The sequence below is a fragment of the Mytilus californianus genome, unplaced genomic scaffold (assembly GCF_021869535.1).
Source record: "Mytilus californianus isolate M0D057914Y unplaced genomic scaffold, xbMytCali1.0.p SCAF_4, whole genome shotgun sequence".
NCBI classification, from domain to species: Eukaryota; Metazoa; Mollusca; class Bivalvia; order Mytilida; family Mytilidae; genus Mytilus; species Mytilus californianus.
In genome coordinates, this window is record NW_026262690.1 from 123,859,288 (window position 1) to 123,877,973 (window position 18,686).

At 31.2% G+C, this 18,686-nt stretch overlaps 1 protein-coding gene across 1 annotated transcript in view; it reads right to left on the reverse strand.

The window, feature by feature from the left end:
* Positions 1–2,803: 2,803 nt before the first annotated feature.
* LOC127739313 (adhesion G protein-coupled receptor E1-like) overlaps positions 2,804–18,686 on the reverse strand; it is a 131,970-nt gene continuing 116,087 nt past the window's right edge. Inside the window, exons 33-41 of the mRNA XM_052250983.1 lie at positions 18,223–18,361; positions 15,740–15,890; positions 13,680–13,749; positions 10,102–10,168; positions 9,121–9,206; positions 6,673–6,799; positions 5,771–5,812; positions 4,373–4,453; positions 2,804–3,252 (exon numbers count right to left, since the gene is read on the reverse strand). Coding sequence (XP_052106943.1) covers positions 3,187–3,252; positions 4,373–4,453; positions 5,771–5,812; positions 6,673–6,799; positions 9,121–9,206; positions 10,102–10,168; positions 13,680–13,749; positions 15,740–15,890; positions 18,223–18,361 — 829 coding nt within the window. The 3' untranslated portion in view covers positions 2,804–3,186. The remainder of the gene's footprint in view (positions 3,253–4,372; positions 4,454–5,770; positions 5,813–6,672; positions 6,800–9,120; positions 9,207–10,101; positions 10,169–13,679; positions 13,750–15,739; positions 15,891–18,222; positions 18,362–18,686) is intronic.

Consider the following 18,686-nt stretch of genomic DNA (forward strand, 5'->3'; position numbering starts at 1 on the left):
TTGCGTCAGTACGAGCTAAATCGACCTGTCGACAGATTTATGTGAGAAATTAAAACTTTCCTAAACTAGGTAAAATTCGTTTGATGTATACAGGATGTTTAATATATCGGTATAAGCTAGTCGAGCATCTCTGTGGGTTATACGTCAATATGACAGCAACCGAACGACAAAAAAGTAGTATTCAACAAAAGACCAGAGTCTATAGAATATAACAAGCTCTAAATCGTCCAAAGTCTATACAATTGTAAATAAGTTAAACAGAAACCATCTAGAGATCGTATCTCCTTGTCTGAGAAGGTGGTAAGTTTCTTTCTTTGAAACAGGTTTACTTGTATCAAAATTGCCGACAAGAGTTATTGTGTCGGACACATATAGTTGTATCCATTAATGCAGGGTATATAAGAATAAGAAAATGTGCATGGTATGATTGCCAATGAGAAAAATAACCACCTACGGTATAATGTAAGCAATTTTAGGCAATCGTACGGCCTTCTAAAGTGAGAAAAAAACCATACCGTATAATCTTCTTTAAAAGTCCCCGACATGAAAAATATGAAACAATTCAATTGAGAAATTTAACGGCCTTATTTAAAACAAAACAATTCGCGAAAAACAAATGTAACAGACACGAATCAGCGTCAATCACTGAATTACAGGCACTTAAAGAATGTGGCGGGGTAAAACATGTTTGCAGGCGTCAACCCTCCCACTCATCTGCGCCAGTGGTGTAACAGTGCAATATAAGAACAAACTATAAAACTCAGCTGAAAAGGGCTTAACTCATCCGATCGATACCAAGCAGTAAACCAACAAAAACACAGACCGGGCGTGGCAGAGTATTTATACATCCCCACAACAAAAGAGACACAAATTACGTATCGCAGTTACTGACAGCTTGTTCAAAACCAATAACAACTAATAAAAAAACATCATGTATCTGAGACTAAAATGTTCACTTGTGTTAAAACCCTGGACAATTTTACTCTTTACACATCTGATGATCCTTTATTGATCTGTTGCAAGGCACTCATTAATCCACATTATACTTTGACGGATAACGGTTCAAATATTCGCTCTTCATCCCAGTCGACTTCTTTGCAAAACGTCATATGTTTTTGTTCTTGTCCACTGAAATATTTGTCACTGGACATTTAGAAAAAAAACACAATAATTGATTTGACAATATGAAATTGTTCCAGTGACAACTAGAAACTGATTTTTTAATATGAATATTACGAATGGTAAAAAGTTGAATATACCGATTGAAGAAAACAAAAGTAGACAAAAAGGTATATATTAACAAAGAATTCAAATTATTTAACATTACTAACTGAACCCCAGAGTGTGTAGGAAAGTGACTTGACACAAAATCGACATTACAAGTAATATACCTCTGTTACTATATTATCTAGATAAAACATTCTTATTATTTCGTACCACGCTAACATCAAATGCTTTTTTTTTTGTCGCGAAACCTTTTTTTATGAACCTAAAATTTGATTTAATGGCAAATACTTTAAATCTGATTTTTCCCTTCTCTCTGATCAAAATCTTGTTGGCTTTTTTTTTCAGAAGAAAATCAAAAGGGACCTAAAGATAGCCAAATTAATATTTAAATGATTAAATTTGATAAAATATTTTAGTTATATCTTAATATAAAGTTAAATAAGAAATTGAATAACCTGAATTACAAATGGATATTGACCATTAAAATACAATATATCATATGTATAATAAAACAAATATTTCAAATGCTCTATTATCTATATCGATTAAAACAATCTTATAGTGGCCGAATAAGGTTGATTCCATGACCAAGTGTTCAGTGTTCGGTGACCCATATCGGCTCACTATATACACGTATCGGACAAATTAACAAAAAAGCTAATTGCCAATCCAATCAAGGATGACCACCTCGGCTTTACGTCACATGTGACATTCAGCGGAAAATTATCTGTGTATATTTAGATTTTAACTTTTAATTAAAAAGAAAAAATCATGCAGATGTATAAGCTTTATATGTTTGCACATTTTCTTCTAATTTCGACAGATTACCAAACTAACTCAACTCTTTTCAATTTTTTGTTTGATTCAGTTGTTTTCAAATTTGCCACATAAGAGGAGATAACTCATGTATAAGGGGAGATAACTCAGATAAGGTAACTTTTATTATAGGATGTATTGTGATTTTACCTTTTTTATTATGTAGCATAAAAATGAGTTCGGTGACCATGTTGTTTTTTTTTTTCTTATCTGAAAGCATATTAATTATTAGAGCTATCTTCTCATATTTTATCTTAAAATTCTATGGTGTAGTTTTCTTTTTATCACACAAAATTGGGTTTCCAGGCATAATCTATACACAAGTTTGCACAATCTGTAGCGTAAAGAAAAGTCTAGTGACCCAAACTTTTTATTATATTCTTGAAAAAAAAGCATGTAATAAACTCATTTTGACAAATTATTAAAAAAACATCTATGGATTTTATTTTCGATCCCTTATATACCTTTATGAGAAAACATCAATATTTGTACAATATTTTGTAACACCAAAAACATATTTACACAATTAGGTATGCAACTACTAATCTTTGTATATATCATATTAGGACTTTTCTTTTATTATCCGGGTCAGACATTATCATCGAATTTCTCGCTAAAAAAATTAACAGTATCATACAAGGGTCAGATTTATCATTTCTCATTTGCAAAGCCATAAAGTAGAATTGGCTTCATAGTATGATAAAACTGATGTAAACTGGTGTGTGTTATTACGAATTGATTGATATAGATTAACACGACATATATCAAAGTACATATTTTATTTAAAAAAATTATTAAACCGTTACTAATATAATAAAGGTAAGGGATACAATTGATATTTACAACATGTTATTATAAGTATATACATATATACATACTGTATTGTCTGTATCTGTTATTTGATAAATATGATTGTAATCAGCCCTATGATTAGGAAAAACATATATTGGTATAAGTATATTAACATTAGTAAAAAAAATAGTAAAAAGCTAAACTTCACCAAAATGTCTGACACATTTCATTTCTATGTCCAATCGGTAATAAATTAAGACATCTTATTAACAATAATGCAAGTAAGCTGAATTGGTATACTTATGATAAAAAAATAGTTTACACTGCACAAGGTTGCTTTGACATTTATTGTTATATTCTCTCGTCTATTTCTTCTGTGCACGGATTTTGTCGTTCATCCGCTGTTTTCGGATTGTCCTATACGAAAATGAACGATTATACATTTTTAATATTTTATTATAGAAAGAAATATGCATAGATAATAGAAAAGGAGTTTAAACAATAAAATACAAATGGATATGATTTGATACGTTGCTGATTAAAAATGTCGGAGTAACAATATTTCTAAACAAAAAAAGATAATTTTTATTAAATATCATTGTAATTATCTTGTAACGACACTCATTTCAAGCAACATTTAAGCAATACACTGTCATTCCAACTACTGTGTAATGTAGTTTTTTTTAATCGATGAAGAGAGATTAATCTTTTCTATTTCATGCTTAACAATATCTCTCAATGACTTCTTTTACAGTTTAAATAAAAGGTAGAACAGGATAACACTATAATCAGAAATAATTCAACCATTACTTATAATTTATTTGTATGTTAACACAATATTGCTATGTCGTTTGCTACTATATCGACAGATATATATTTAAAGCTCTTAATTAACACTATATAAGCCATGAAAAACTCTTTTAACTGTTAAATCGTTATAACAGGCGTAAAACCACATATACACGCATGAAAAAAAAATCAAAACACCTATCAAAAAATGTTCAAAAATGAAGAAACCATAAACAAATACATTTACTCAATATCAAGCTGATGCTGTCCTCTACGCTTTTCATAGTTGCAGATATATTGTTATAAGCGTATTAATGAAAAAAAACTCAGCGCTAAAAATCACTGTTTTAAAGATTACATGTTTTACGATCAGTGATTTTTTCTTTTAGTTGTGATACAAAAAAAGGAAGAAGTCGAAAATACAATCAAAACTATTGACGAAATTGACCAAACAGTAAACAGTAAACACGAATTCATGATATGTAAGCTCTCGATTACATTGTAAATTAAGCGACATATACAGCATATAACGCAACACTTGAATGTTGATAAAGGACTTTCCGTTTTGAATTTTCCATGGAGTTCGGTATTTGTGTTAATTTACTTGTTGCTTCAGACACATGTATGTAGAATGCGTCTCTGTATTTATGGTAGGAGATATGTTAAGTTCAAAAGGATAAACTTGATAAATGTGAATTTTTGGTATGACCAAGTTTCTTATTAATCTTTGTCAATTTTATATACTCACATTTGTAGTACACTCAGTAGATAGTTTTAAATCCATGCGATTCGCGCGTCGTCTCTGGTACTCCCGGTAACCTTTCCTGACCTATACACAGTATACACATAACAATATATATGAATATAAATATTAAATATGAATAAAGTGCACCAAATTGAATACAATTGTAGGACCCAGAACACACATAACCGGGTAAGATAAAAGTCAAAAATATGTTGTACGATGCTTTATCACTTTTAATACTGATCAAGAAAAGTATTAGTCACACAACGCGTGTCACATGTAGAGCAGGATATAATATCAACCCCCTTTTAGCACAAGAGATCACAGTCTATTTTTCTTGAAGATTGTGTATCTCAGTATAACAGATTTTTTATGTTGTGTTTAATGGACCTTTGTGTCTTTTTACAATGTTCGCTTTTTTTTTTTATTTTGCAATGGCATTGTCAATATCAAAATTTGATTAGCCTGATCATTAAAAACTTTTCGAATTCGAATCATCTAAAAACAGGACACACGATCTTTATCTTGCAACGCATCTCCGTGGTCAAAAGGGAGACTACTATGTGTAATTACCGACCAATGTTACACCCTCAAGTTGCGATGAGAAACTTTTGTAATATGTATTTCAATCTATATAAAGATACGGGGGTGGTATGCATTCAAAGGATGAAGATAAAAGAACTTCCTGCAGCATGGTGAATACGATGAATAAATTATAATTTGCTCCTCGACGTAGACAATAAATGGTCATCGCTAATATATATTACCTGATCATTATGATGTATTCAATAATGAACGTCTACCATTAAGTCAAATGCCGTACCAAGGACATATTTTTCCAAAGAATTAACATCAAGTTTATCAAAATCGGGCTTCAGGGTTAGTGTGAACTGTTATTATATGTTCACATGACATTTCTTGAAACCTTTTAGACTGTATTTACAAAATAAAGTTGATATCTCAAATTAACAACTGTAATTTTGATTTTAATCCTGTGGTAGATATTAGTTACACTTAAATTTTACCAAACTGTAAACATTCGATGGTATTTATACTGTGCTTTGTTTAGAAAATCCATCTCTGTTTAGGAATAGTATTAAGGCCGATTTGATTAAGTGGGTTGGTCAATGAGACAACAACAAAGCGGTTAAATATAGTTGAATAGTTTTTTCATTTACAATTATAGAACATCTCCTTAGATTTTATGATTAAAGTTGGAAGTTTTTACCATTCAGTGATTGTATATCGATAATTAAGTTCAATCTGTTTCTTGTTTAGTAGGTGGAATGTATTGTGTGTTATTGAAATTAACGTTTCAGTCGCAAACATGTAATAATATGATAAACACAGTCAATGCTTGCTTTCCTTCGTATAACTACTTTCTATTGTTAACATAAATACCTTGTCAGTCAAGCAGCAGTTGAACACAAATATAAAGAGACCCTGTTTAAAGGATAATGAATATCAGACATTAAAACGTTCTCTTTTCTCCATATAGATTGTTGTATACAAAATACAATAGACTTATTAGTGTTTATGTCATAATATTGCCAAATGTTCAGTTAGTTGAATTATATAAAAACTTTAAGTTTTAATATAACACTTATTGGTTATAAAAAATGTTTCAACTTCCCAATTGTGAACTTTCCATTTCCCTGTAGCAACATTCCAGTAGCGCCTAAATACAGAGGATATTTATCACAGTTGATTCGATATTTTATAGCTTGGGTTTCAAATTATGAATTCCTTGATAGAAGTTACTTGCAGCTGCTAAAAATGACGCTATCAAACTAAGGTCAATCACAATCACGACGGATATTTTCCCATTGTTCTTCCCATGACCATGTTCTCTTTTTTTAGATTTTGAAATCACCTAAAGTGACTTATCACAGAATTTGTCCTTAAATGAGCAATACGCAATACGACGGGTGCCATACCTGTGGCAGGATCTGCTTACCCTTTCAGGGTACATAGGATTGTCGCCGGAGTTGGATAGGTTCCTGTTGCTCAGTCTTTAGTTTTTCTTTGATGTGTTTTGTGGTCTTTTCTATGTTTTTCTTGTTATTCTTTGACGTTGTCAATTTGTCTTCGACTTATGATTTTGATTTCCCCGTTAGTACATATTTCTTCCGCCTTCTTGTTAAATTACTTTACATTTCCAAACGAAAAAAAGGCTGCCGTTGACATATTGTTTAACTATACTTAATTGATCACAGCACCTATTGTTATCAAAAGATTGCATTTTGGTTCAAATTATCTTTAAAATTTAAAATGCGTGTTAAACATGTAGCAGTATACAGTACCTGGAGGGAGTTGAAAATTGCAAATAGGTATTGGAACATGACTAGATCATCATTCAAAGAAAATGTTCCTAGTATCCACATAACTCCAAACAACGGTAACATGACACGGATTCCTTTTAAACCAATCCTATAAAAAGACAATAATCATACAGAGTAAGAACTAAGATTGCTACTTCTTGTACAAATTTGATCTAAATAATATGTTGACCTTTCATTTAGAACCATTTTTTATAACTATTAATGATTATATTTTGTTAAATTCAGTTAACTATAACGAGCATGCTGAACGATATACATTGTATCATAAAAAAAAACATCGTGCACATGGACAGCATTATCATTTCCTTAAACTGAAGGTGTTTCTGACATATAAAAACAGCTTTATGACACAATTATGCTACCATGCTTAATCTCTTGTATTTGTAGTCATATTAATGGTCTATACAGTTTTGATTCAAATCTGATGTCAACAATCACAGCTGCTTAAGTTTATTCAATCGTGTCGTTTCCTTTTTGGTATATTTAAAGATTTATATCACATGACAAAAGATAATAAAGTATTGAAGCTTCATATTTGTAAGCAACATTTGTTTTCTACTGTAAAACATAAAATATGTGTTTGTCTTATGATAGATAAATTCTGTATAATAAACATACACTGTTTCCACGATTGGTGTTAATACTGGCGAAGGAAGTCGTGAATATTAAAAGTATTCGGCTTTTTGAAGGAGACTATCCAGTCATCATTCAGATTTTGTTTTTAGACTCCAACCGGGAAAATTCATGTATGTTTCTATCCTTAAAATTGTTAAAAAATGAATAGTCAATTGACACATTAATAGTCTCAACTCTGTGTAAGCAGTAAGCAAATGCCAAATACCCTAACCAATTCTTATTGATTGATTTTCACTGCATTGACTTTTCACACGCATTAAAAGTACAGTTTTGCAATATATCGCAACATTTTTCAATCTGTCCAATAACATATTTTTTCTGTATTTACTTTACGATATTTCCGAACTCGTTACACTTCCAAAACACACGCGTTCACTCCGATTTTCTTTGACTGAGTTCGTGTTGCTTGGTTTTTAATTTCCTATATATTTTTTTTTGAAATTTTCCATCTTGATTTTTTGTATTTCCGTTTTAGCCATGACGCTGTCAGAATAATAATTAGCGAGTTTGGAATATCTCCTCTACATTTTCCGCCTCTTTTTTTAATTAAATCGGGTTAAGAATGTTGAAACTCTAAAAGAAAGACTGGATACGTCGAAAGGGTAAGTAAGCGTCTCCAACCATGCGAATCCACATTTAGTCAAAATGTCAAAACCGGAAATGACACCATCGATAAATGGTCTTATTACACTGCATGTAAATATTGATAGTTAAATTAACATTGGATTTGTTGAGACGATCCCACTTGACATTGCAAATTTTTACATTCCCCTCTGTGTATCATATTCCCCTCTGAAATTTCAGGACTACCTCCTGCGACGTTACGCGCGATTAATGTACATACCGTTTTGAACGTTTTTCAGAATAGCGATAGTATGATTTTTGTGTTCAAAACTGTTTCAGATATAAAACAAAATATAAAAAAAGTTTAACCTGTAATAGAATAAATTATTAACTTCTGATTGGTAATGCTTAAAGTTTATGTCGTATTTAGTTAAAAAAAAAAGCGGATAAAAAAGTGTATGGACATTAATACTATATGTTCATGAAGTTATTAAAAGTATAGACATTGGAATAAAACATTTATTTCCCTTGGCTTAGGGAGATATGAAGATTTGTTCACCTAAGAAAATCATATTTCCCGACGGCATCGCCCGTTAGAAGTAACCAGATGGAATGTCCCAGCTGCAACGGAACAGCCAAGTGTTAAACGACATTATGTGCCTGCATCAATTCACGCAACGTTGGCCAAAATATAAAATAACAAACATACCGAACTCCAAGGAGATTTCAAAACGGAAAGTTCCTTATAAAATTGCAAAATCAAAAGCGCAGACACATCAAATTAATGGAAAACAACAGTCATATTCCTGACTTGGTACAGACATTTCCTTATGTAGACAATGGTGGATGTTGATTGGGATATGTTGAACTCCCTAATCAGTTTTGGTTTATACCGTTATTTTTGTATGATTGTTGCCTTCGACTATTCCCTGATAGTCATCAAATGTTTTTTTCTTTCTTCCTTTTAATCGAAAAAGTGATGGAGCTCAAATATCATAAATGCATCAATTCCATTTTCGAAAATATTAACCTATGAAATCCGCTTCCGGTAAATAAAAAAAAATACATCTGCCCTTCCAATTATTTGGACATTTTATCTTATTTTTAATATACCAAAGTAGTTTAAACTGATTCCACAATTAGATAATAATAACATTAAGGGTATCAATGATAGATCCTGACAAATATGATTACCAAAAAAAAACTTACTTAGATTTCTCTTTAGGTGTTTTCGCAGCTACAGCTTGAACGGTCATCGTTTTATACAGAACAATAATGATGACAATAACATTAATCTGAATTATACGATATAAAAACCAAATGCATGATTGACAATTCAAAATAACTTAAAAAAACGAATTTCTTGTTGGAGTTACAAAATGTTTAGTTCTCTCAATTGGATACAGTAAATATTTCAAAGAATCAAACGTTCAGAATAATGAATGATTAATAATTTCAAAAGGGAAGATAAAGAATTTAAAAAAAACAATACAATTATGTCATACGTTTATACAGTGGTGTATTCACATTTTATCATATTAATATGGAAAAGAATTGGTACCGTCAATGTTATATTGTCACTAGAAGTATCAACCTATTCATAAATTTAAGATATTGACAGTAACTGATTCATTTTGCATGAGCATATCCAGTTAATCGAGCGTCTTATTTATATGATACTGAAATGACTTTTATGTTTGACAAACTGTGCTTTGGGTGGATTAGGCTATCATGATGAGGGACTTGCAGGTTTTATTTACTCAAAATGTTTTAAAGTTTTGCTATCAAACTGTTTTTGTCGATAGTTATTGATAAAGTAGAATATGTAATGTGCATGTGAATAGCATACGTTGGTTCCACGCATACACGTATTCTATTTCTTATAAAGCGTCAACAGTTTCAGAATTCCTCGGCTTGTTCACATGTTTAACACTGTTGTTAAAATTGAAAATGTTAATTCTTGGTCAGAATGAATAAAAGAAAAACCTAGTTATTCATGTGTTCCTTCTGCATTACATTTTGCAAGAGGAGTGTGCGACATTTGTAAACGCTGCGTTTCAGGTTACATTCATTCATTTGTATGAAAGATCATGATTAGAATGAAAGAAAAAACGACAATTGCACAATTAAAATTTTATCATAATAGTCTAGAGTCCTTAATGTTATCGAACGGCTACCTTACATACATACCAGAATTACAAATAATGCTGGTCCAATGAACGCCCAGATGAGGTTTGTTTCAGGGGTTAACCAACAACTGAAATGATAAAAAGCAATCCATGTTAGGATCGTGTATGCATGCATGTCTTTTTTTTCCATTGATTTTCAAATGTTAAGACAATGGATACTTGAAAAAACAAATAGAATTAAAAACAGAGATATACATGTAATTCAAAATACGAATTAATTATTTCCGAATGGTTTTTACTTCTTTTTGTTATTAGATCATTATCACATTTTGAATTATCCAATATAAATCAATTATTAGTTCGATTTTACTAAAATCACGATCAATTATGAAGTATGTCACATCGTGATCACTGACACCTCTTACAATAGGTATCGTGTCTTTATCTGAAACATGTATTGAATATTAAGTGACTAAGAAATGGTCGAGTAAAGACGCGCTATCTGATCGTGTGTCAAAATGAGAAGCTTTGTCAATAATGTTGATAACGCCGTAAATGAACATCGTATCTTTCTTTTACGGAAGGTCTGATATAAAATGTTTGTTTAGATTCCTTACGCAAATTATACAAGTACTTTTTTCCAGGGTGTTTTTCGATATTTGACCAAAATACTGCCAGAAATAAACTGAATATTGCCGTTGCGACCTACAATTTATAATGATCAATATCGATCAGATTTTGGTTTTTAACTGAAACCACATACTCTCAATTTGCAATGCTCTAAGTTGTCGACGAATAATTTAAAGTACATAATAATGCCACCCTCCACGAGATGTTCTATCTTTTTGAACTGTTCTTTCAAATCCCGATATGCATCTATCAAAATATGTAATATTGGAGTCTAAATGCGTCTCTACAAGAATAACACATTGTAATCCTCAATAATATTGGCAATTAAAATAAATTTATTTCTAAAGCTTCTAATACAACCATTGAAATTGACAATATTTTCTCAGATATTTCTGGTGTATCTTAATTACCTAAAATTCTCCCATGCAATTGTTCATGAAATGTACTTTTCTGTAAAGTGACAACAATGTAACGGAAACAAAAGAACAAAAAGGAATTTCGTTTTAAAACATGGAACTTATGATAATACGTATAAAACAAATGAACTAAAACTTCAAACAAATCATGGTAGAATTAAAACAACAGTTTCATTTAAGCAACAGTCATTTAAACTGAGGTTGGGATACTGAAATTTTTTTTTAACATAATTCTTATATGTTATACTTGTTGTTTACATGCTATTGTAATGTTTGTTTTTAAGTTAAAATCTGATAAATGAATTCGTTCTGTCTTTTTGTCTGTTTGCAGATTTGGTTTTTATTGCATATCTACTACATGTCATAGTCATTGTAAAATGTGATTATGTTATATACTGGGCAATTTACGGATTACCATGTTGTATGAAAATCTACTGCTTAAGACCAATATTAACGTCTAGGTATTGTTTCATGTTTAGCGGTTTAGTTTTAATTGTTGGCAACAGATAACATGGTATTCTTAAAATATTCAGTAAGACATCTGCACTTAAAAAGTCAATACTAATTTGTTTTTGCAGAAACAACTTAGTAATAAATATGTGATTAAAAACTTCACAATTACCACAAGCATAAACGATTTTTTCTTTAAATTATTGTCTATATCAGTTAATTTGATACTACGCTGTAGTTAATCCGTGCTGGTCCATTCATTCCTTGTCCGAAAGTAACTAATTTGTTGTAAGGAGCATTCACAAATTGGACACTTAAAACTCTAGTTTGGTTAACATAATTTAATAGACTAAAAGGAAATAATCTTTTGAGTTTCTCAGATGTCCGAAAATTAAATAATTAACTGAATAGCTGAATATGGTTTATTACATTTTCAAAAAAATAAATTTAAACAAGAAAGCAAATTTTAAACCTAAACCTTGGGATAGAAAAATTCGTCCGTACGCAATGCATCTAGTATACGAAATAAAGTGACACTTCACCATCTTCCAGACCAAATAAATCAATATCGTTCTCTGTCCTAACGATAGTATACAAACTGTACATTGTTATCATCCTAATGAATATACATTATAGGTAAGTTGAGACTTAAATCGGACAACAAAATCATTTTGGTTGGGCTGCTGTCTCCATGACGTATTCCCCACATTTGTTTAAATAAAAGGAATACCGGGCCTTGGTAGTCATTTAAAGGTCGTTAATAGAGACCAACGACGGTTAGAATATCAAAATCAACAATACAAATTAAAAAAACTTTGGTTATGATCACCGACAAACAGATCATGATACCAAACAAAGCACGCTATTTATACATTTTGCACTTCATGGTTAACTATATTACTCAGAAAAGTGTATAGCTTTCAAAAAAGAGTGTGAGAATGATAATCCCAAAACCTGACCGACGACGAAAATACAAACATGTGCAACAACATATAGTTATCAATACTGAAATATTGTTAGCGGCAATGCTTAACGTTTTAGATATTCTGCAAAATCAAATCTTAATGTATCTTTGTAATTTTCAGTTCAATTCTAGAGTTGAAACAGAACGTTCTTTCACAAAAAAAAAATATGTCATGAACATCAAAAGCGTTCATATACATACAATATAGATTTTTAAAAGAAATATGGAAGGAATTATTTCCCTTTTTTCCAGATACCAAATTCAGTTGCAACAGTCTGTAAATGAAAAAAAAATGCATGGCGTAGGACATGTGTGGAAGTTAATGCTTTAAAAGGTAAATTAACGAAAATTTCGAACTTCAAGGCAAATTCAAAACCAAAAGTCCCATAACACATGGTAAAATCAAAAGCTCAAACACATCAAACGAGTGGAAAACCACTGTCATATTCCTGACTTTTCATATTCCTTTCATATATATTAAATGCAAACCAAGACAACTGTATTGAATAACCATTTGTTTTTTAGATTCCGCCTTAAATAGAACATTTTCATAGAGATGAAAAACAATGTAAAAGTTGGCGAAAACAAGAAATTAAACAATATGCAATGTGTACACAAAGGACATCACCTAATATGTAGACTTCATAACACTTTTAAAGGATTAACAGCAAACCCCATCAACTAAATATTAAACTGGTTTTAGATGAATTTTTTTAAAGATAGATTTAATTGGTTCGTGAAAGCGTTCTAACTTTCGAGGGAAGGAAGTCATGGATTCAACTCCCGACCAGCTCAATTCAAAAACCTTAAGCATTAGTATTGTCGCCTTTCAGATAATCACTCAGTATTTCTGCATTCGTTCTGAATAAGATTGAATGTTGGGCGCACTGTGTGAGATTATCGTGTTCGGGAAGGATAAGATGCGGACTTCAGCCTTGTTAATGGTATGTTAAAATTCTGGTTCATATTACTTTCACATTAACATGTTACCATCCTCAATATGCGTGACATTGTCTACTAGACGTACATGATTCGTCAATCAATATCATCCTTATTATTTTATTATGCTTGCATTTCATTTTTTTTGTTAATTCTTTTGGAAACAACATACATTTTCTACTGCTTACCGTTTTGTTTTATGTATAATGTACTATTGTATAATTACGGCATAATACGTACAACTGTTGATTGCCATATCCTTTAAGTTTAGTCACACCAGCAGAAATTCCAACTATACCAGCAGGCACAACTGGAAATAGATATATCCCAACTCGTTCTTTATGCCCGTGTATGTAGTGATGTCATAGATTTTGACGAACGTAATCAATGCATCACATGTAAATTATTAAGTCGGGGATTTCGTCACCATAAATTACTTAAAACATTTACTAAATTCTTTCATAGATACAAAGTAGATTTGACTATACCTGTAGAAAACTTATACAAAACTGAATTTCACATCCTACATTTTACGGTATTGTTGTACTTAGAGCGCGGACATCACTATGTGATCCGTGTAAACTCATAGAACCTTTAAACAAACTTATTAGTAAATGTTATTTTATTAATGTTGTAATAAGATCTTTGAATATTGTTCACATTGGCACTAACATCGATTTTGTCATCAACAAATTAAATATAACTAAATTTTCATTATTCTCGAATGTTTTTTTGGGGGATGTATAAATACACATCCACGTTTATTTTCTATTTAGAGATTGCTTTATCTATATATAACATGATACATATTTATGGTTGACTCCTAACTATTCTACTGCCTGTCGATACTTTCATTTTGGCATTGAACATTTCATGTCTTCTTTGACTGTCTATGGCGTTAAAACACTAAATCCCTGGGATGTGTTTTAATTGATTTTAGTCTCTAATGCATGAGTTTTAATTATTAATTGTTTTTGGCTTTTAACTAGATTTCAGTAAAGGCGAGTACTCTCAAATCGTACGTTCGTTTTAATTTGACCTGTTGACACAATTTGTAATGCATTTCTGTTATTCAATGTTTACTTATTTTGTGTTATATCTCGTCTCACTATTATCAATATGTTTCACCTTTGATAAGTATTTAGTATGACGATAAATTTTCACTTCTGTACTCGTACTGTGAACAACAGATTTATTTATTTTGTAAAAAATATTTCCGTACTCCTAACAACAAAATTATTATATTTAAATTTACCTGTGTACGTTACTTTATTTAACGCAATTTTGTCCTAGGTTAAAGTTGTCTTTTTGACATTGTTCTACATCTTTTTTATTAATATTGTATTTATATTGTTTCATAGCTCAAACTTATTCGTTCAGTGTATGTTTACTTGATTTTGTTTATATGTTTTTGATCGAGTTAAGCCATTTCAATTGATATTTTATAGTGTGTCTTTTTATGTTGTAATGTTACAATACTGCTCCAGGTTAAGGTGAAGGTTGGGGCATGTTAAAACGTTTAAACCCACTGCATTTGTATGCACCTGTCCTAATTTAGGAGCCTGTTGTTCAGTGATTGTCGTTTGTTGGTGTGGTTCATAAGTGTTTCTCGTTCTCGATTTTAATATACATTAGACCGTTGGTTTTCCTGTTTGAATTGTTTTACACTAGTCATTTAGGGGGACATTTATAGCTTGCTGTTCGGTGTGAGCCAAGGTTCCGTGTTGAAGGCCGTACTTTGACCTCTAATTGTTTACTTTTTAAACATTTTGACTTGGATTGAGAGTTGTCTCATTGGCACTGATATCACATCTTCTTATTTATATTTAGTCCTTTTTATCGAGCGAAGCCTACTGACAATTTTTGTAAGTTCAATAAGAATAGTGCAATATGTTTTGAAATCCGTTGTTCATGTTACTACCCTTGTTTCGAAAAGAATGTTTGTTCCACGGTTTGTGATTTTTAAATGTTTATTAATAATGTCTGTCCTGTACTGACGTGTTATAATTATACCAAAATATTTTATCATTTCATTTGTTACTATGCAAGAATGAATGTTTATTGGATGGAGAGTTGTCTCATTGGCACTCATACCACATTTTCTTATATCTATTTGCAGTGATCTTTTTGTCCTAATATCGAACAAGCAATATTTCATATGGCATTGCAAATAAGTCATCCGGGTGTGTTGTTTGTTTTATTAAAACGGATATTTTCTTTGACAAATATGCTACTACGGATAAGAAATATTTTATCGCTGTCAATTGGGAATGTATCTGTAAATGTGTTTGTATACTTACTCCAACATGCTGGTATTAGCAAATGAACTACGGAATTTTGGTTGAACATAAACACTACCATTTTCACATAAATAATACCCTCAGCCAGCATCAGAGCAAAGTCTGTGAGGAACATATAGTGCAAAGCAATTGCAATCACTGAACATACAATCTAAAATAAGATATAACTAAATACAGTAAAAAATTAAATAATGTTAAAAATTTTTGAAGGCAGTAAAACTATCTTATTAACATTTGCTATTAAACCTGCATCTTCCTAAATATATCTTCAAAAATACTACCTTTTTGCGACCGATTTCTATAAACAAATTGTTGGCAATTATTTGTGACTACCTTATGAAAGTTATGATAGGATCATGTGTTTTAAGAATTGCACCCGGTATCATAAGAATGCTTCATTATGATTTTTAGTCCTGAAAAGTACAGCCAACGCAGTAGTTATAGCTACTTTGATAGCACAATTAAAAATATGCAAATTTGAGTTATAACTCCTTTATACTATATTGTTCTGTATATTGTATGTCTATTATTTTTTGACGTAATAGAACTAAATAAAGGCAACAGTAGTATACCGGTGTTCAAAAGTCATAAATCGATTGAGAGAAAACAAATCCGGGTTACAAACTAAAACCGAGGGAAACACATCAACTACAAGAGGAAAACTGAAGTGCAACAAAAACAAACGCCAACAAACATAGAAACGAACTATTTGATAACAACTGCCATATTCCTGTTTCTAACATTCTTGTTTTCTTTTTTGACCGGAAATTTCTTTGTCACTTACTTTTTTTAGTTCGTGTGTTGCTGTTTTTGTTCTCATAAAGTTCTTTGTTTTTGCTTTCATCGAACTTGGGGAATCTTCATATAGAAATACTTATCAGGTTCAAAGTAAACAGTATACACCTTTACATATGGATAGCTTGGAGTGTCCTTGAGAGAACTGATCGATAAATAGCTTGTGCAATGGTATTGACATGCTTTACACTATACATTCTGAATATAAGCAATAATTTGAAATACATATATGTGTGCCAAAACTTAGGTTACCGTTGTTGGTTACAATTTATGGACATCACGATGCTTAGGATTGAAATATTCGTTTTGCTTAACTACCGTTTTTAGCGGGCATGGTAACTTATTGGTGAGCACCAACGTTCTTTTTCATATGTTAATTAAGTATTATGTTTGTTTTGACTCAGCCACTAATAAGACAATTGACTTAGCCACTATTCTGACAATTGAATGAATATTGCCCCAACTTTCAGGCTTTAGTTTTCTATGTTCTAGACCTGGATGACCGGGGTTTAGAAATATGGTCACTTAGGTCGTCTTCTGACAGGCTGTAAAACCTTTGCCAAACTGGGCATCTGTTTAGCTGTCCGGAATGTACAAGTTCAAAGTCACTTCCGATCAGAATAGGGACGGCAAATCACATGCCACGTGTAAAGAGAGTGCCATGCTCTCTGTACGTTAGGAACCCATGCATAAACTCTTTGAGGGGTCCGTATGACGCATGTTGCAAGGAAAAGTTTATGTTCATATTAAATATACCCTCATTTTCAAGTGGCAGTCAACCTTTCCTCGACCTCAATCCTGGACGGCCGCTAATACGGAACTTACCTTATGTATATATTGTACATTTGTTCTCGTCCTAAACATGTATGAAATATTTGCCACTTGACATTAAGGTGGTTCATTGGTATATATTTCCTGACATAGAATTGTCTTATACTTTGCCAAAATGAAGATTTTACCATGCTTTTTTTCAAAAATATAATACAAAGTATGGGTCACAGTGCTATTTTTCAAGCTTTTTTTCAAGTCGTGCAAACTTACCGAAATGTGCATAGATTGATCATGAAAAAACATATTTTTGTGAATAAAAAGAAATCATGAGATAGAATTTTGAAATAAAATATGAAAAGATAGTTTTTATGATATGCTTTTAAGAAAATGAAAACCAAACTTGTTTTCTTGCTACAAGTAAAAAATTAAAATTTCACTATCATTCCAGTATAAAATTTTACTGTAAGAGCTATCTCCCCATAAATGGCCAAGTTGGAAAATTGATTACAAAAAAACACAAATATTTTGGTATTTGTTTTCACAATTTGGATAATGCAGTAAACCACTTATTTTTCTTTATACAAATAAACAGTCTTACACATAAATTGCAAATCTGTCTCAAAATTTGCAGACTTAGGCAAAGAACTAGACCGATTGTGTACTGCTATTGTACAATCCAAGATGGCGGTTTACAGTGAATCTACCTTAAGCAAATGATTTATGTAGTGGTCGGAGTTTTTTGTTGTTTTTTTTTTTTTTTTTTATTTTGTCGTTTTTCCTCTTTTTTGCCATGGCATTGTCAATTTGTCTTCGACTAATTTGTTTCCATATTAAAGTAGTATCTTCTTCCTTTTTCAGTTCTGAATCAAATATATCACTAGTTATTTACTATATGACTATGTTTAGGTTTTTCTTACTTCATTTTCTGTTTGTGTTATACCAGCTAAGAATATGACATACGACAGAATTAATGCCACACATAAGTTCATTAGTGTTTTTGGTCCATCAGCGCTCACATCACTGATCATATTTCTGCTCATGTCTCTGCTCACATCTCTGCAAAACAATAACAGAAAAGATGAACATACGAGTCTTGAATCTACCATTGGTGTTTTGCGCATCTTTAAGAATAAAGCCTATATTTCTTAATGTGAAGGGGAAAATCAAATCTGATTACGCCGAATACATTGAAGTTTTGTGCTTTATTTAGAAACAATGACACTTAACGTCTTCGTAGTTGCTACTCGCATAAAGACATTAACATTGTATATGGAAACAAAAATGTTAATATATGGGAAACATGTAAATCAAGAATTTATGTTGTAATTGTAGTAGTGTATAAAACAAGAGGACAACGATTGTCTCATTATACATAAAGAAA